At 48.2% G+C, this 19,657-nt stretch overlaps 1 protein-coding gene across 3 annotated transcripts in view; it reads right to left on the bottom strand.

Annotated features, from left to right (window-relative positions):
- Positions 1–940: 940 nt before the first annotated feature.
- Positions 941–19,657, bottom strand: part of prkd3 (protein kinase D3) — a 41,022-nt gene continuing 22,305 nt past the window's right edge. The window contains exons 4-19 of one of the 3 annotated variants that reach the window (XM_030355975.1): positions 18,477–18,608; positions 16,611–16,768; positions 15,621–15,819; positions 14,673–14,750; positions 12,760–12,964; positions 12,119–12,242; positions 11,516–11,593; positions 8,345–8,621; positions 6,958–7,010; positions 6,599–6,671; positions 6,272–6,378; positions 5,705–5,866; positions 4,379–4,477; positions 3,678–3,945; positions 2,870–2,955; positions 941–2,758 (exon numbers count right to left, since the gene is read on the bottom strand). In XM_030355975.1, the coding sequence (XP_030211835.1) occupies positions 2,585–2,758; positions 2,870–2,955; positions 3,678–3,945; positions 4,379–4,477; positions 5,705–5,866; positions 6,272–6,378; positions 6,599–6,671; positions 6,958–7,010; positions 8,345–8,621; positions 11,516–11,593; positions 12,119–12,242; positions 12,760–12,964; positions 14,673–14,750; positions 15,621–15,819; positions 16,611–16,768; positions 18,477–18,608 (2,273 nt within the window). In that variant the 3' untranslated portion in view covers positions 941–2,584. The remainder of the gene's footprint in view (positions 2,759–2,869; positions 2,956–3,677; positions 3,946–4,378; positions 4,478–5,704; positions 5,867–6,271; positions 6,379–6,598; positions 6,672–6,957; positions 7,011–8,344; positions 8,622–11,515; positions 11,594–12,118; positions 12,243–12,759; positions 12,965–14,672; positions 14,751–15,620; positions 15,820–16,610; positions 16,769–18,476; positions 18,609–19,657) is intronic. The other 2 variants (XM_030355977.1, XM_030355974.1) reach the window with 2 other exon arrangements.

Genomic DNA, 19,657 nt, shown 5'->3' with positions numbered 1-19,657 from the left:
AACTCAACCTCGATTGACACATTGCTCACATTGAAAATTAAACCAAACCCATTGTGTTCACCTTTAATAAAGGGGTGCGTGACAGGTGATCTCAATTAAGAGCTAATCAGAAAGAACACACTGATCGGCCATGAGTGAGACTATCAAAACGAGGACGAGGATTTAACGGAATTGTTACCATTCAAATTCAAATTTCTTTATTATTGGATAGGGTATGATATCAATGATTTGGGCTTTGAGTAGGCCTATATTTCTTAAATATATTTCTTAAATTCTTTCACCCCTTCGCCTTTTGAATATGACCAGAGATATGATCAGAGCACCCTGCATAGAAATAGTTTGCAAACAACATCCCTAGAGCTCAAGCAAAACCCCAACATAACAACCATAAACATCACCTAAAAATTGCATTTATGACGTGTTAATGTTAATGTTTTAAGTATCATCTCTGAAGCATTTTAAATCCTTAAGGATAAAGTAGAAACCTTAAAAGAGGGTTCTTAGCTGTTGTTGTAGTAAGTAAGTAACTTATTTCTGTATACTATAATAAAAAGACTAAATTAAAGACTAGAGACTGATTCAATTAAAAGATTGGACCAAAAATACCACCCTAGAATGTGTTGTGGCTGACATCGAATAGCTTTATTTCAAAACTAAAACCAAAGTTTTGTCAAAATGGTGTTGTGTTTAGTGTTGTGGAGCTCTGTGTGGTAAAGTTTGGTATAAATTGAAGTACAGGTCAGGCAGTTTAAGCCAGCAATCCTCCGGGGGGCCGGGTCTGTTGGGGGTCACATATACAATGAATTAGGTTAGAGATGGTTATGTTTAGGTAGGCTATGCAAATGTGTAAGGAGAAGTATTAGGATAGATATGGTTAACGATATGTATAAAGTAAGATATATGTTCTTACATTACATGATAAGATACAAGACATAAGTCCTTCTCATTTGAGAAATGTCTTTATTGCATTACTGAAATGTACAAAACACTCACACCTGCCAATCCAGCGGCAACATAGACGGGAAACAAACCTTTAGAGTCAATGATTGCCAAGTGAAACTCTCAAAGTCACAACTATACCTGTGTATGACTATATTTCATGTCTAGCCAAAGGGGCATAAGGAAATAGCACACTTCAAAATGCATTGCAGCCATGCGATCACTTCCAAAAATGTTTTGTTCTCTCAAAAACCGAGGCCTACTTCGGCCTCCTGAAGTCACCCAACAACAAAACTTTAGATCCATACAATACACCAAAAATAACACGTATATTCCAGAATTGTAAAGGTTATTTTGTGGGTCACATGGAATAAAAATACTGCGATCGTTGCACATTAAGAGGGTAGAATTCAATGATGATGCTCAGTTATAAAAGTGAATAGAAAAAAACTCACAAGAGTTTCTGTCCGTAGCCTTGTCTCATAACATCACGTCATACCAACATGATGTAAACACAGAATCCGTTCATGCTACCTTGTGCAGTGACGGCTGCACAACCACCCCTGCCTTGAAATGTAGTGACTCAATACCATCTCACAAGGAAATTCTATGGTAAAGGGAGAAGATTTTGTTTTTTCCCATTCCTGGGCCTAACAAGTCTTGTGTATCCAGGCTAACCAACACCTACTTCTGCTATTTAGGCGCATGGATGGACTGACCGAGTGACTTTGTGCTTGCTGTGGCTAAGGTTTACCGGCCTTCTGCTGAACACTAACGCTCAGCTGGTCACCTTGTAAGGAATGTATTCAGTCTCTGCTTCATGTGATATAGCAGCAAATGATCTCTAACTCAGCCAAAATGTTGCGTTTGATAGCATAGTGCAAAAAAAGGAGAAGAAAGAAAATCCTACCACAATTAGTAACTACATGAACAATGAAGACACAAGTTAGTTCCAGTTGCACGCAACCCAAGGGCAGTTGAACAAACAATCGACAACTACAACTGTAGTACATTGTGGTCCATGTAATGATTGTCTACCACATACCGCTGATCCCTTGTGTCAAGTGCCCTTTATTCCCGGGGGAAGCTCTTTCTCACTTTCTCTTCCGGTCCTTGTCGCGTCCTCCTCACCTCAGTTGTATATTCTATTCAACCGCGTTTCTCAGCTTGTATTATTGTTCTTTGAACTTGGCAAATCCAAAGAAAGTCATTTTGTACGGTGCAAACAGAGACAAATCGAAAAAACTAAGAAAACAACATAGCAACAACAGAAAAGAACAATCTCCCAACAGTTGTCTGGACGCATTGCTGCGGCTGTGGCCAAACTCACGCAGCCAGGAGCCACGCGCTCACGCCGGCCTTCTCCCTCCACGGGACACGTTTGCTGTCCTACGCTGTTCGCCACATTCCACAGGCCACTGTGGCCTGACCTTTGACCCTCTCTGGTTTCACATGCTCCTCCCCCAGAGGAGGAAGGAGGTCTTATTTTGGTAGAGGTCCTATTCGGACTCTTTCCCGAAAGGCTGCCAGCCAAAGCAGTCCTCCCATGTTGCACTCTAGTTCCTCCTGCCGTCCGCCGTGGAGCACAGCACACATGGTTTTTCTCTTCTAAAGCGCGTTCCTCCCCCTCCCGCCCCCCCCACCACTAGGGGTCCTCGTCCATGTCGTCCAGGTTGGGCGCCATGATGAAGTGTTTGGGGTAGACGAGGCAGTGCTCGTCCGAGTACTCCTCCCAGCGCGCGTCGTCGCTCTCGTGGGTGATGTAGCGCTCGCCGCGCCGCGTCTCGAACTCCCTGAGGTCCAGCCACGTCTGGTAGTCCTGGAGGAGGGGGGGGGGGGGGGGGGGAGCAGGGGGGGGGGTTAAGGAGCTTGATGTGGCCAGGGTGAGACGCAGACGGTGAGCTGGGGACTGGGGTGTAGAGTGGTTTACCTGTAACCAGGGATGGCTGAGTGACTTGTCCACGCTGTACCGTTTCCTCATCTTCACCTGCAGGAGGTTGTTGATCAGATCCGTGGCTGTAGGGTGAACGGATGAAAGGGAAAAAAGAAGATCATGTTTAAATTATGACGAACGTCGTTAAGTTTATCCAATAGCAGCATCGCATGGTCGCCTATCCCCGGGACCAATGGTGCCGTTTACACATGTCAATATATCCAGTCCCAGATATAGGGTTCCTGATTTCACTAAAAGCCCATCATAAACGGTAAAGAATCCCTAGAATCTCCCTGACAAAGGGGACGAAGATCATGTCAGACAAAACGTAGAACCACGCAGACGAAATAGAAAGTGAAAGTAAAAAAGAAAGGAATAAGGTCAAGGAGCCGTGGGGGGGATCATGGTAGGTTAAACCACGGCGTTCAGCCCAGACACGGGGGTGGAGACTCTCCAAAGCCCGACAATCACACCGTCTGCCTGAGCTCCAACTGCACACCGAGTCTGGTACCACTGACCGACGGCCCTCCCTGTGTAGCGGAGAGGGGGTGGAGCTGCCCCTCTCCACCTGGTTGACTTTAACAGGGCTCCCCCAGACCAAGGATGGTTTTATTGTACGGTTGAAGACAATGCTACATGAGCTCCACATTCCCATGCAGGGGACCTCTCTCTGAGGGAGTGTGGTGGTTGCATATCGATTTCTCAATGCCCACCCAGCCCAAGAGTCCGATCAGTTGGACACGGGGCCAGGTGAGTCTGCTTAAACCAGCAATCATCCAGTCCCACTCCCCCCTCCCCCCCTTACCCTCGGCCGAGATGTCCTTCCAGGGCGTGGGTGGGTACATGAAGGCGGCGTTCTGGATCTGGTCGTTGATGTCCTCGTCCTCGTTGAAGGGGAAGGTGCCGCTCAGGCTGACGTACACGATGACGCCCACCGACCACATGTCCAGCGAGCGGTTGTAGCCCTTGGAGCGCAGCACCTCCGGCGCCAGGTAGGCCGGCGTGCCCACCACCGAGCGGCGGAACGACTTCTCGCCGATGATGCGGGCGAAGCCAAAGTCGCACAGCTTCACCTGTGGGGAGGGAGGGAGGGAGGGAGGGAGGGAGGGAGGGCGTGTGGGGTATGATTGATTGAGACTTTTAAAGGAAGGATTGTGGAAACACATGAGCTGTACAAGCTACACCACACACACACACACACACACACACAGACATGCACGCACCATAGGACGGCATGTGGCTCAGGAGATATTTAGAGAGCGTCTTTGGGTGGTATCGGGAGGTTGCTAATTCGATCCTCGGATCCTCCTAGCTGACTGTCAAGGTGTGCCTGAGCAAGACACCTTACCCTTTCTGCCCCCGACGGGCCCACCGTTGTCGGTGTGTGAATGTGTGCATGAATGGGTGAATGTGAGGCATTATTGTAAAGCGCTTTGAGTGGCCACTGGTTGGAAAAGCGTTACATGAATGCGGTGCATTTGACCAATTTACCAAAGAGCTTCTCACCTGAGGGAAGGGTTCTGCTGAGGCCAGTAGTACGTTCTCCGGCTTCAGGTCACAGTGAACAATGTTCTTGAAGTGCAGATGTCTCAAGGCCACCAGTATCTACGAAAGAAGCATCGCAATAAAAGTCAGTATGAATTCCTCACTTCATGTTTTTTTAAATCATCCTGGCCTCCGCTTACTGCACAATAAGAAATAACATAGAAACCCCGCTGTCCAAACCAAAGTATAACATCCTCTTGCTATCTATGTAATCAGGAACTGTGAAATAACAATCACCAAAATAATTGCCATAGACAGCCGAAAAAAGTGGAAGTGTGGCGAAAAGGCTGACAAAGCACATTGGTGTTGGTGTTGCAGATTTCGCCTAATATGCCTAAATAGTTTCAACCAATACCAGTACTAGACTGTTCTCTACTGTGCTGCACTGCAAGGAAACCCCATCTCCTTTGCATACACCTAGCCGCTGACCGCTAGCGTGCGCGCCCCCACACCAGAGTGCCCGCCTCGGCTCTACTGACCCTGGCTCTGACCGACCTCCTGTCGGCCACATGAGAGCCAGGCCAGCAGCAGCTAATAGGGCTGCTCTGTCTGAGGGCTGGGGCCCCTCAGAGGGTCCCCAGGGGCCCACTCCCCCCCCCCACCCCCCTGCGTCTCATCAGGCCACAAAGCCGCCGGCGTTCTGCAGGCTGTAATCCACGCGCTGGGAGGAGGCCGTCCAGACCACAACGTTCCAGTAAACAATGGCCGCATCACCCACCACCACCACCACCTCCTCCCCCACCAAGACCCCCGTCCCCCACTGAAACCCAGACCTCAATGGCTAACCACAAGAATAAATGCTCCGGGCCCATGGCCGAAATTGAGCCTCGGGACACGAAACACACTAAAACACACTTACACATGCACATAGACACAGACAGAACCCCACAGAGATACACACACTTACCCACACACAAGAAAGAAACACACACAAAACCGAAAACAAAGACATACAAAAGCACACACACATCGTTGAAACACACACATGGTTTTGCTGGGATATGTGAGAGTGTGTTAAAGAAAGGACAAGTGAGAGAGAGAGAGTGAGTGCGTAAGTGAATGAGTGATTGAGAGAGAGAGAGAGAGAGAGAGAGAGAGAGAGAGAGAGAGAGAGAGAGAGAGAGAGAGAGAGAGAGAGAGAGAGAGAGAGAGAGAGAGAGAGAGAGAGAGAGAGAGAGAGAGAGAGAATTATTTGGAGTGCAGGACAAAGGGAAGAACCCAGAAGGGAATCTAAACCTGTGTTCCTAACAGACGGAGTGTGGAGCAGAGGGGTTAGACGGGGCAGACCTGCGTGACCAGGAACTTGGTGGTGCGTTCGGGCAGCTTGCTTTTCTCGCTGGACAGGATCATCTCCAGCATGTCCCCATGCAGCTTCTCCATGACGACGAACACACGCTCCGGGGTCTCAAACATGCACTCCAGGTTCACGATGCCCGGGTGATGCAGGTTCTGGAGAACGGACAGAGACAGTGAGAGTGAGAGTGAGAGTGAGAGTGAGAGTGAGAGAGAGTGAGAGATCACAGTTAAGTACAAGCAGACAGCACTTTTATTATTACATTTGGTTTTAGTATCTAGGTAACTAAGCAGAGCTTTTACAGTTTAACATTCAGTACTTGGAAGGAAAAGACAAGCACAAGCAGCTTTTCCAACTGCCCCCAAAGAAACATCTAAAGGTATCCTTCCTGCTCTCAAGTTTTGTACTTTGGTGCACCATAAGCACACAGTCACAAGCAACTCCTTGTGGCCAGGAGATAGAATAGATAAGACAAAAGCAAAATGTCTCCACCCTTGACCTTGACCGTTGTCACTAGTGGACAGCTTGAGTGGTTGTTGAGGTTGAAGTGCGCTTCCTACCTGCAGGATGGCCACCTCGTTCCTCAGCTGGCTCTCCTGCTTGGTAGGAAACCGCATCTTGTCGATCACCTTGATGGCCACGTCTCTGCCGCTCTTCCTGTGTTTACCTTCAAGGGTTTTGGTCACAGATGGAAGCTACATTATGGCATGCACATTGTACATACATTCAAAACGTTTGTGTGTGTGTGTGTGCGTGCGTGCGTGTGTCTGTGCATATTTCTGTGCTGAGTAGTATGAAACTAAACTTTTGCAGAACGATTTTGACACTGCACCTAGTCCTCAAAAACATTTAAATAAGTTTGCAATTCAGATTAGCGGCCTGCGTACCTCCATAGACAATGCCAAACTGGCCGGAGCCCAGCACCTCATCAGAGAAGATCTGGTACACTGAAGCGATGTCCTGCACAAGAGACATTTACTCAAGGTTCACATTCAGGAACAACATGGTGATCTATTTACGAGTTGAAACTGGCTGGTAGTTTGCGAGTTAACAATGGCTGGTTTTGTGATGATTTTTTCTAAAATGTTTTTTTTTATTTTTTTCCAATATTGCAAAATATCTTTGATTGTTTCGCTTCATGACGACATACAAACCACAGGAATCCCCCTCAGAAAATAGAGCTGAACTTCCACATTTTGTACTCAGCTTATACTTTTTTTTCAACAAGAATAAATTGTTAACTCACCACATTCTCCTGAACTTGGCAGTTGGACACCGAAATGCTGATGGACAGCTCATCTGCAGAAGAGGAAGAGAACACAACACCCGTTAACATTACCTCACCATTCAGAACCATGAATCCTGTTAACGAGGTCGGTCGTTCACATACTCAAAAAGCCTTTTTTACAAGCTTTGGCTTATCATAGCTGCTTGTTATAAAACACAAATCCATTAAATCACAATGATGCGTTTCATTACACAATGTCTTGTGCCCGAAAAGCGATTTCATGACTGAACGGGGAAAGTATGTGCTTTGACCGTAGTGTCTTATACTCAGTTAAACAGTCCCAGAGAGCCCGTTTACGAGTTCAATTTGGAGAGGGTTTTCATCGACCTATTTGCAACAGGAATACAGACGATATACCTAGAGAACGAGGATTCTGATGATTATGTTTATCATGCAAAAAAAAATCTTACAAAAATGACACAGATAGTTGAAAGGAAGTTGACTCATCCATATTTAAATGTTGCTCTCAGGGCTCATCACAAGCTTCTCTGACCCCTGATGCTCATCTCTCACACGTGCACGTTGTGGTAGTGCATGTGGCGCTCCGCTCTGACAATAGATTGATGAGCATCCATTTAATACATACAGGCCCAGGGAACAATCCAGATGTGCACTCGGTGTACTCAGACTACACATCCAAAAATGATTGCCTATGCTCATAGCCATTCTATTAGCATCATTAGCACACTGGCATCATCAAAACTATAGTGAAACAATAATTATGACCCTATTCAGACCACAGTTCTCTTCAACTTTCCATCCCAGCTCAATGTTTTGTTTTGCCAAATCAAATAGTTTTGATGGTACCCACAATTCATATGTTTGGGAATAAAGGTTTGACATTTATACTTGTTATACGAATGATAATGTCAAAGTGACAAATTGTCTATGAATCACTTGGACAATGGCTTTTAGTATCCATCTTTTCTACTTTGAAATCCTTTGAGGCTTAGGTTAGTACTCCTTCGAGCCTCCCCTGATACTGAGTACTGTTCCCATCCACTAGATATCCTGCAAACAGTGGTTACAGAACATAACGACACATAATCGATGGATCTCCCTCAGAGACTTCGCAAATTTTGCAGATTTAAGACAATCTGTTCTCAGATCAGAAACAGAATGCACTTCATAGCTTGCACATGCAAGGGTTTTCTTCCTGATATGTTGTTGCATTGAAGCAATGATGCCTGATGATGGTGATGATGACGACAGTCCATAAATAATGGACTAATATCCATTATCCATTATATATATGGACTTATATCTAGCACTTCATTCACTCCCCATGCATCCCTTGAACAAAACGCTGTTACGAGCACCCCTACACACAAGCTGCCGAACTCACTGTGGTCCTTGCCGTGTCCGGCGGCGCTGGCGACACTTGACTGGGGGGTGACGGGCATCAGGGCCTGCCGGATGGCCTTCTCCCAGCCCTGGGCCACCTCGGGGCCCACCCCCGAGGCGGCCAGCGTGGGGCTGTGGTAGTGGCCTCCGTGGTTCTCACCGACGTAGTACACCATGGTGGAGGTGATGATCTCAAAGCAGTGCACGTTGCTGCCCTGGGCCAGCTGGCTGTAGTCCCTGCACGGCTCCACCTGCAAGATCTCAGACAGGGGGATCTCCTGGTGGGGTGGAGACAGAGAGAGAGACATTACAATCCACAAACAATCCACCAATATTCAGAGGAAAAGCACTGGAAGAGCGCAATACTTGAGAAGAGAAACCTTCAACATTTCTCCAAGTCAGTGCAGGAGAAACCTCATGAATTGCACAGTTTTGCAACACACAAGATAGACAACACATTGCAGTGGAACCACAAACTTGAACTAGGGCAAAATAAGGCAGAAACACTCACACGCTTGTTGTTGAATCAACAAAGGTTTCCAGCTTGTCAGAAGCAACCAAGTCTCAATGAAAAGCAGGCAATCCCAAGGCTGGAAATGTCTCTGTTGCTTTGGTAGTCTCACTGGAAGCCCACTCAGAGGAGGAGAGACTAGAGCAGCCCAGATCCCTCCCTCAAACGTCTCCTTTAAACCTTAAAACCTCGCTGTCGAATCAAAAAAGAAGAAAAAAGAAAAGAAACAGGAACACAGCGGGCTTCGCCAATCGGGGGTGATCATTCTGGAGCGCGGGCTGTCCCCTCTGTGTGGCTAACCAGGGAGTATCAGATGAAGTGCTTGTGGTTAGCGGGGCCGGGTCACGTGACCCGCCTCTGTGGTGACTAAAGTACTCTGTTGCTCCTTGATTACAAGGCAGGGCCTGCCACGGGCCCCATCAGAGCACGAGCCACTGGCGCTGCCACTGCCCACCGAGACGAAAGACATGGCAACTACTGTTCCACTGCATCCAGCATGTGTGCATGCGTGTGTGTCTGTGTGTGTGCGCGCGCGTGTGGTTTTAGTTGAGCACAAGTGCAACAGGAACCAATCTGGCGGAGACAGAGGAGAGAAGCCCCCCTACCCCCATAAAAGGCACTTTAGAGTAAAGCCACAACTACAGGGGTCTCGTCTTCAAACGGTGGCCAGCCTTATGGTTTCCAAATGGGCAAAATGGCTGCCATGCCCCCTCCAACCAAAAGCCTCGCAACCACCACCGCTAATCAGATTGGGGGCATAAAAGACAAAAATGGGGAAAAGGAGGGGGCGGGGGCGAGGGGTGGCCGACAGGAGCCACACGCTGATGAGAGTGGCGAGAGAGCGGCTGCAGAGTGCCGCTTCAGAGAGAGGGAGGGCGAAAGCGCCATATGACTTCCAGGAAAGAGGTTTCCTGGATGTAGAGTTAGGGGCATGCAGAACCACACTCTCTGTAAAGCTCATGCCTCCTGCAAATGATCTGCCGCGGATAAAATCACGGCGAGGCAGGCAGCGCACAGCACAGCACAGCTAGAGCTTTTATAGAAGTGGTACAAGTCTTGCAGTCTTGTAGTATAGTACAGCACATTTAAGAGGCCAGTAAAGCCACAGCATTGGGGGTTACTCCTCTCCGGTTAGGGTCGTGGTCTCTACCAGTTGAAGAAGAGGAGGGTGTGCTAACGGGAGTCCGGCTTCAGTGCTAAGTATTAGCTCAAAGCCGCTCACTTCAGAGAGTCAAGGGGACCGCAAGCAGGAAGAAAGTGTCGAAAGTTGCAAAATGTATGTGCGTGCAGGTACATGAAAGACACACGCAGACACGCCGAAGACTGCTTCCACGCCCCAGACACTTGCAATGTAACCGAGTTTCTTGCCGCCACTGACGGAATGCGTCAAACACAAACACGCACACGCACACGCGCACACACACACACACACACACACACACAGGGTTGTAGGGCGATGGCGCTCCAACTCAGAGTGTAATTGCTATGCTATCACGCTCAGTGGGTAATGGCTGCTCTAAAACTCTGGGGCTGGGCGCCAAAGTGACACCCACAGCTCACAGACACAGAGCTGCAGTTGTTAACACATGTTGCCTCCTGCACCGCAGGCCTATGGGACTCCTCACACAGAGCACAGCAGGGGTCCCCGACGCTGAGAGGTGTCGCTTTAGCTCGTTCACGCATGAAGTTAAAAAAGCGGTTTCCTCGTCGTATTCGTCCAAAGGGTCTAGCGTGTACGATGGAGGACAGTTCTGCTAACGGTGCAGGAGGAAATGCTGTGTCCTCAACTGCAGGCATGCTATATGTGCCGAGGAAAAATGACAAATTAACTCAATAACGCTGAATCATGATAAATGCCCAGCCAAGACTTTCGCAGTTTATACTTCACTTCTATACCTAAGTAGTAATGTGAGCAGCTCATGGGCTCAGCTTACACTTGGGGATGGTCAATGGTGACATTGATTTCCATTTAAACTTAGTGTACACACTTAAATACACGTAAACGGCTAGAGCGGCGATCATACTCTGGTGTCATACCACAGCAGACTTGACCTGCTTATTCCAGTCCACTGTGTGCACCAAAGTTCACGTGCTAACACATCAATCAGGACCCTCGTTCTTTTTCATGAAAACCGCCGAAATGCCCCAGCCAGTCACAAAACACACGGGCAACGAAAAACACATGTAACCACGTTTCTGCCTTTCCTAGACTATAAACCCAAACAAAACAAACCACAGGGGGCCCGATCCACAGGAGCCGAACTGATCCCGGTACTGTCTACAGTCGCAGCACGGCACAGCCTCCCCACAACCACCCCAACCCCCCCCACCCTAGTCACACATCGCCCAGTAGGCAGCTAGTGTTTGCACCGATACCCTCCCTATGACTAACACCTTCTGTAGGTAGAACTACAAAATGACCGTAAAAGCATTTAGAGGTGGTTAAAAGACGATCGTAGAGCCGTGGAGAGATGTCAGTGGAGCCACGTCATGCTACCATTTGACTTGTTCTTACCATCTGCACCGCACTTCATCGGCCCACACCACAATAGAGTTTCCAACAAATGATGCTGCATGTTGGTCTGCAGGACTTCAAGTCCAGGCCAAGAGCTCCCCGGTTAAACATAGTCGGCCAAGCTATGTCCCGCATTTTAGTCTCACCTTATAGAACTTGGCTCCGGTGTCGTTCTGGAACAGACTCAGGCTCTTGCTGTCCAGTCTCCAGTAATGCCTTTTCCGCTGAGAGAGAGAAAGAGAGGGGGGGGGGGAGGGAGGGAGGGAGGGATAGCCGATTATGACTTTTATGAAATTAAACAGACACCCTAAGTCTGTTGACACAACTATTTAAATGTTTCAAAAAAAAGAAAAAGTTACGTTTACATTTACACTAAGGGCATTTAGCAGACACATTTATCCAGAGCGACATACAATAAGTACATTTGTCAGAAGAAAGAGAAACAATCTATCACTGTCGGTACGGTAAAGATATTAATAGAAACAAGCTCTAAGCATTTACCCCATTAACCCATTCCCCGTATACAACAAGATAGCTGGGATAAGATGCTCCAATGCTAAGTAGTATTTTTAAGTGCCAGGTTGACAACATACAATAAAAGACTTGAGAGAGAAACTGTGTGGACATCATGCCTGTGCCTACAGCGCAGGGGCTTTCGGAGGGGGCTGGTGCAGCCAGGGTGTGGTGTCCCAGCCCTGTTCTGGTAGACGGAGGGAGGGGCATGGCTGTTTGGGCCTTATCAGTCTCACCAGGTTGTCTCTGCTGGAGCAGTGCACCATCCAGCCCTCCTTCACCACCGTGGAGCTCCGCCTCTTGGTGTGCTTGATGGACTGGACCACCCGCATCAGGGGGATGTTGGTGTTGGTGGAGGTGCTGGGCGCCAAGACGGACACACACACACACACACACACACACAAACGCACGGGTGTAAGGAGTGGAAAATCACAAGTATGATAACAGACGCAGAAGCACACACGTACACGAACAATTACACGTATACACACGTAAGCGATAGGAAACCATAAGCATGAAAGCAAACCACAAGCACACTTACACACAGACACACACACACAGACACACACACCCAAACGCACGTGTGTAAGGAATGGAAAATCACAATTATGATAGCAAACACGTACACGAACAATTACACATATACACACGTAACCAATAGGAAACCATAAGCATGGAAGCAAACCACAAGCACACTCTTACACACACTCACAGACACACTCAAAAGCAAACGTGGGCATATTACCATACACAACAATGTGTACCAGGGCTCTATAGCAGATTTCTGGGGAGGTTTATTTCCTATTATTGATTGATGTCCTCAGATAAAATCCCCAGTCCCGTCTCAAAATGACACCCGCCCAGCCCGCGCCCCTACCTGATGATCTTGACGGGCTCCTCGTCCTTCTCCCGGTCCAGGTAAGGGGAGTCCATGAAGAACATCTTGTCCTCCGGGGTGGTGGGCTCCTCGGGGTCCTCCAGCCCCCTCAGCCCCTCCGTGTCGCTGCTGTCCACCTCCATGGTGTCCATGGTGTCCATGGTGTCCGCCGTGCTGTCCGAGTCCGGCCCCGGGCTGGCGGGCTCTGTGATGGAGGACGGTACAGTGGGTGTTTAGTGATGGATGGAGGACGGTACAGTGGGTGTTTAGTGATGGAGGACGGTACAGTGGGTGTTTAGTGATGGAGGACGGTACAGTGGGTGTTTAGTGATGGAGGACGGTACAGTGGGTGTTTAGTGATGGAGGACGGTACAGTGGGTGTTTAGTGATGGAGGACGGTACAGTGGGTGTTTAGTGATGGAGGACGGTACAGTGGGAGTTTAGTGATGGAGGGAGGACGGTACAGTGGGTGTTTAGTGATGGAGGACGGTACAGTGAGTGTTTAGTGATGGAGGACGGTACAGTGGGTGTTTAGTGATGGAGGACGGTACAGTGAGTGTTTAGTGATGGAGGACGGTACAGTGGGTGTTTAGTGATGGAGGACGGTACAGTGAGTGTTTAGTGATGGAGGACGGTACAGTGGGTGTTTAGTGATGGAGGACGGTACAGTGAGTGTTTAGTGATGGAGGACGGTACAGTGGGTGTTTAGTGATGGAGGACGGTACAGTGGGTGTTTAGTGATGGAGGACGGTACAGTGGGTGTTTAGTGATGGAGGACGGTACAGTGGGTGTTTAGTGATGGAGGGAGGACGGTACAGTGGGTGTTTAGTGATGGAGGACGGTACAGTGGGTGTTTAGTGATGGAGGACGGTACAGTGGGTGTTTAGTGATGGAGGACGGTACAGTGGGTGTTTAGTGATGGAGGACGGTACAGTGGGTGTTTAGTGATGGAGGACGGTACAGTGGGTGTTTAGTGATGGAGGACGGTACAGGGGGTGTTTAGTGATGGAGGACGGTACAGTGGGTGTTTAGTGATGGAGGACGGTACAGTGGGTGTTTAGTGATGGAGGACGGTACAGTGGGTGTTTAGTGATGGAGGACGGTACAGTGGGTGTTTAGTGATGGAGGACGGTACAGGGGGTGTTTAGTGATGGAGGACGGTACAGTGGGTGTTTAGTGATGGAGGACGGTACAGTGAGTGTTTAGTGATGGAGGGAGGACGGTACAGTGGGTGTTTAGTGATGGAGGACGGTACAGTGGGTGTTTAGTGATGGAGGACGGTACAGGGAGTGTTTAGTGATAGAGGACGGTACAGTGGGTGTTTAGTGATGGAGGACGGTACAGTGGGTGTTTAGTGATGGAGGACGGTACAGTGGGTGTTTAGTGATAGAGGACGGTACAGTGGGTGTTTAGTGATGGAGGACGGTACAGTGGGTGTTTAGTGATGGAGGACGGTACAGTGGGTGTTTAGTGATGGAGGACGGTACAGTGGGTGTTTAGTGATGGAGGACGGTACAGTGGGTGTTTAGTGATGGAGGGAGACAGTTTGAGTGGGACTGCTGGGGGAGATAACGAAAGGGAAACGTAGGGCTGGGGAATAATCCTGGAATAAGGTTTATGAATGGTTTGGATTTATCCTGATACCCCTCTAATATTCTGAATTAGTTACGATGAGAAGGTATGACCTTAAAATCAAAATATGAGCTTATCAACATTGAGGAACAAACAAAAATAGTTTTAGCCGATACTTTCAATTTCCGTATATTTCAATGTGGGACTGTTCAGAACTATAGTTTGAATCCATAAGAATATGGTTATATTTTGTGATACTGTTTAAATTCTCCATGATCATCACAATAATAAAAGTTTCCCTCTAGCCAAGCCGTGAGGTAATGTAAGAAACCTGGACCTACCGCCATTGAAGACCACCTCTCCCAAACAGTCTCTGGGTACCTTGGAAGCACAGCGCTTATGACAGTTGAACCTGCAATCTAACAAGAGGAGACGGAGGAAACATGATCAACACAACATTAGGCTGCTAACAAATCGAACAAGAAATATACACTGCTTATTCCACATGGCATCTGCACCTTTTAAAAGGATTGCATATAAAACTAGAACTAACAATAGTACATGCACGCTTTTTCACTGTGTCCGTACTTGAAACAAACGTATTGGACAAATCCCTAGCTCTATGAAAAGGTGATCTTTAGCCTATACCATTAGCATTATTCCGAGCTCCAATGTTATCCAATCAGCACCCCATGTTTCATCCTGTCACTTCTCTAAATTAATTATCCTTTGCATGAAATGATACAAAGACAATCTATTAGGGATTACTCTGTGGGGACGTCGCGTAAGAACTCCCACTTTCATCAATCAAGCCTTGAGGAGCCAAATGAAGGCCTTCCTCCACTTTGACCTGCTCTCTGTTTACCCAGGAAACCTGTCAAAGTGAGGAAACCACAATGTTGTTTCATCTGTCATTAGGCTTTTACTACTTAGTCATTGAGCAGACACTTCTGTCCTATGCAACTGACAGTTAAAGCATATTTCAGATACATTTCATTAAGGAGCAGGTATGGGGTTCGGCATCGCGCTCAAGAATGCAGCGCAGTGCAGGTTTTTGGGTTCGGACCCACGACCTTCCAGCTGGGAGTCAAACCCTAACCGCTAGAAGACTATCCTGCAGGATGTCCACTATATACAATACAGACTCCCATTTCGTCATTTATACTGCAATCCTGTCATCGGGTCAAGATCTTCTGTAGCATGAAATACTTTACATTCAACACATAAATAATGTGCAGCCCAACTGGCCGAAAAGAGACACATGGGTTTTCCGGCGTTTGACTACCGACCTTTACACTGCATGCCCTGGCGGAAGAGGCCCTTGAGCAGGCGCTTGCAGTACTGACAGATGGTGGGCCGTGTGTACGTGTGGACGGCGAAGGTGTGTGGAACCTTCACCCGGCCCAGCACCATCTTCTCCATCCAGATGGGCCGGCCGCTCCACGACAGGATCCGCTTCCCCGCCTCCTGGTGGGACCGCTGCTGCTGCTGGAGGTGGGGTGGGGGTGGAGGTGAGGTGGACCGGGGGTGGAGGTGAAGTGGGGTGGGTGGGGAGGTGGAGGGGAGGTGGGGGGTAGGGGGGTGGAGGTGGGATGGGTGGGGGTGGAGAAGGGTGGGGGTGGATAAGGGGGTGAGGTGGAGGGGACGGATGGGGGACGAGGGTTTATTACAAGGTGCACGGCGAACCTCCTCGGACAGACAATTATGGGCACTAGTATACGATGGAGATACAAGGAATGCCAATGGATATACTATAGGAAGGGAACCAGTGATTGGGGTTAAAGGGTTAGAAGGCATTCATTATTTATGAATCCTGGTTTGGCACTGGGTCAACATCTGGCGTCATATGAAGGCAATGGAGGTCCAGATAACAGCAGAGCATTTATCTCTCAATACAACATGTTTTCATAGGGCCTTCGGGGGTCCATAAAAAATGTCCCTAGCCAATTTATTACTACATTTTTTGGTTTCTGCATCTGTGATATTTCAAAACACAGCCCTGGAAATTATCTGGTGGACAAGGGCCAAATGGTAAAGTAAAAACAATGAGGAGCTTAGAAAGGGTTCTTGTGATCAGCATGTGGACCCGTGGCCTTGGTTCCTCCGGTCCAAATCCCTTTCACAAGTCCAGATCTCAAACTGAACTAGAGCGGAGGACCTACATTGGCTCCACAGTGTTTCCATGGTGAAGGCATTGTCATTCTGCATCATGATAATGACGGCCAACATAAACATGGGTCAACATAAATACGGTTCTTTCTCTACCAATCAGTAGTCACCTCTTCGATGACGACCACAGCGGTCTCTGCAGGCGGGGGCCTGGGGGCCGACAGCGAGGGCCCGGGCAGGGAGACATTAGACAGACGTCTCTTTCGGACTCCGGTGCAGTTATTGGGGATCTTGAAGGCGCAGCGCTTATGGTAATTCAGCCCGCAACCTACCAACGGCAGAAAAACACCAGAAAATTATGACATTCGTTTAAGCTGAACGTTTCTCAGAAGGGCATTTGTGGGGTTGAAATGGTACCGGTAGGCACACCGTGAACAGCTGACTCTGATGTGTTCACAGCGACCACAAGAGGGCCCCAATGGTATCCCCTGACAAATCTTGATCTGTCAACCTGCCTGCCTGCCAACATTCCTCTGGTTGATCTATGGACCACTTATGTCCAACTCATACTCTAAGAGGAGTTCAAGTGCTGCCTAATGACATGGAAATTAAAGAGCACATAAAGTATGATCCAATAATTACGAAAATGAGAAAGGAGAGTCGACATATGATTCAGCCTTTCATATTTCGTCCTCAAATCTGGGGCTGCTGTGCCCTGGATAAAGTATTTTTTTATCGTTATATCTTCTCGGGGCTTCTCTGAAGATGGAGGAGAGATGTGGCCTGTGTGTGTGTGTGTGTGTGTGTGTGTGTGTGTGTGTGTGTGTGTGTGTGTGTGTGTGTGTGTGTGTGTGTGTGTGTGTGTGTGTGTGTGTGTGTGTGTGTGTGTGAGAGCATGTGTTGCAATTGTTTGCATGCATTGGAAGTGGTTGCCTCTCTCTGGTTAGAGCTGGTTAGAGAGTGTTTAAAGTCATTAACGTCCGGAGGCAAGTTTTGGCAAACTGCTTGCTGCATCATTCATCAATTGTGGTCAGAGCTTCAGTGGTTCAAAGAGGGCCCAATCCATCAATATCCCCATCATTAAAGAGGAGTTTGGTATCAAAAAAATAGGAGTAATATTCATCTGTTCTGTATTTACTTTAAGTTTGTCATTTTGGTTTCTCCAGGATGCGTGTATCATTGCTTGTATGTGTGTGTGTGTGTGCGTGCGTGCGTGCGTGCGTGCGTGCGTGCGTGCGTGTGTGTGTGTGTGTGTGTGTCAGTTTGCGTTTGTGTCTTTGTTAGTGTTTGTTTTTGTGTGTGTGTGTATATGACTACGTCTATGGGTGTGTGTATATGTCTATGTGTATGTATGCCTATGTCTAAGTGTGCGTGTGCGTGTGTGTGTGTACGCGCGTGTGTGTGTGTGTCTACGTGCATGTGTGTATGTCTACGTGCAAGTCTGTTTGTCCGTTTTTTTGTGTGTGCCTGTGTTTACGTATGTGTGTGTGTGTGTGTGTGGTGTCTGTGTGAGTTAATGTGTATTTGTCTACGTGTGTGTGTGTGTGTCTACGTGTGTGTGTCTGTCTGTCTGTGTGTGTGTATGTATGTCTACACGCATGCGTGTGCGCGCGTGCGTGCATACGTGCGTGTGTGTATAGGTCTATGTGGGTGCGTGCATGCGTGTGTGTATAGGTCTATGTGCGTGCGTGCGTGTGTGTATGTGTGTGTGTGTATAGGTCTATGTATGTGCGTGTGTGTATAGGTCTGTGTATGTGCGTGCGTGCGTGTGTGTATAGGTCTATGTATGTGCGTGCGTGCGTGTGTGTATAGGTCTGTGCGTGTGTTAATTAATCGACTTCCCTCTCACCTCCACATTTGAGGCCCTGGCGGACCAGGCCCCACAGCATGTGTGTGTGTGTTCAGGTCTATGTATGTGCGTGTGTGTATAGGTCTGTGTATGTGCGTGCGTGCGTGTGTGTATAGGTCTATGTATGTGCGTGCGTGCGTGTGTGTATAGGTCTGTGCGTGTGTTAATTAATCGACTTCCCTCTCACCTTCACATTTGAGGCCCTGGCGGACCAGGCCCCACAGCATCTCCCCGCAGTAGTCGCAGAAGGTGGGGGCCTTGTAGGAGTGCACATAGAGGGCGTGGGGGCGGATCTGGAAGTCCTCGACCGTGGCTAGGGCTGGGGAAACACCACAACACCTCACAGCTTGATGGAGCCCAAACACACGGCAAGAAAAGTGTTGGGCCGTCTACTGGCCGCGCGCCAGTCACCGTCGTTGTTCAAGTGCGCGCGCGCGCGCGTGCGTGCGTGCGTGCGTGTGTGTGTGTGGTTGTGTGGTTGTGTGTTTTACAACTCTGAATGTGAAGTGTTTCTTGGAAATTATGGTCGCAAGAAAAAACAATCCAGTCGAGGAATAGGAAGGAGAAAATTGAAGGAAAATAATCAACCTGAAATAATAAACATATTGAACGTACAACTTATCCCACATACTTCCCTATTCCCAGAATAATAGTGAGAAAGCTCATTGTGCCTGCTGTTGTGTGTGGTGTGGTTCTGTGTGCCTGTGTCAGTAGTGCCATTGCAGTGCTTGGCCAGCAGAGGCCGCCATCTTAACATCCTCAACAGTCAAGTCTGACACCTGTTAACCCTAACAAATTAATCTAGCATAGCTTCCAAAAAATAAACCCGAGGGTACAAGTCATGGATAAACGATCTCACATTGACCTATTATTTTTGTGTGTGTGTGTGCGTGTATTCTTGCATGCGTGATTGTGTGGGAGCACATCGCCCCAAATGAGTCATACAATAGATGTCTCCCCATCTATCACCTCTTGCACAGATCTTTCTTTTGTTGTGCATCCAACAGAGATTGCTGAGGTCATCTCTGTACAACAAAGAATCTGAAACATCAGGGGAGTGAGTCACTCCCGATGTGAGGACGATGAATGAGAGGTGATGCTTGCTACCATCATAAGTGTGAATGGAGCTCTTCTTCAATGGAGTCGATCGTCACATAACGGGGCCGCATCTGACCTTTTGGATGTGAAGCAGCCCACCAGGTAATCATTTATTCAGCCCCTGATCGACTGCTGACCGACACAGGAATTATTAACTCTGAATTGTCAGTGAGACTGCCTGCGTGTGTGTATGTGTGTATGTGCTTTGTCTTTCTCTATAAGGTGAAAGAATACTTTAGCTTGGACAACACACAGACTTCTGACATTGGT

This window comes from Gadus morhua, chromosome 5 (assembly GCF_902167405.1).
Source record: "Gadus morhua chromosome 5, gadMor3.0, whole genome shotgun sequence".
Lineage (NCBI taxonomy): Eukaryota > Metazoa > Chordata > Actinopteri > Gadiformes > Gadidae > Gadus > Gadus morhua.
Note: the sequence above shows the minus strand (reverse complement) of the source record. Positions and strands in the feature narration are given on the sequence as shown.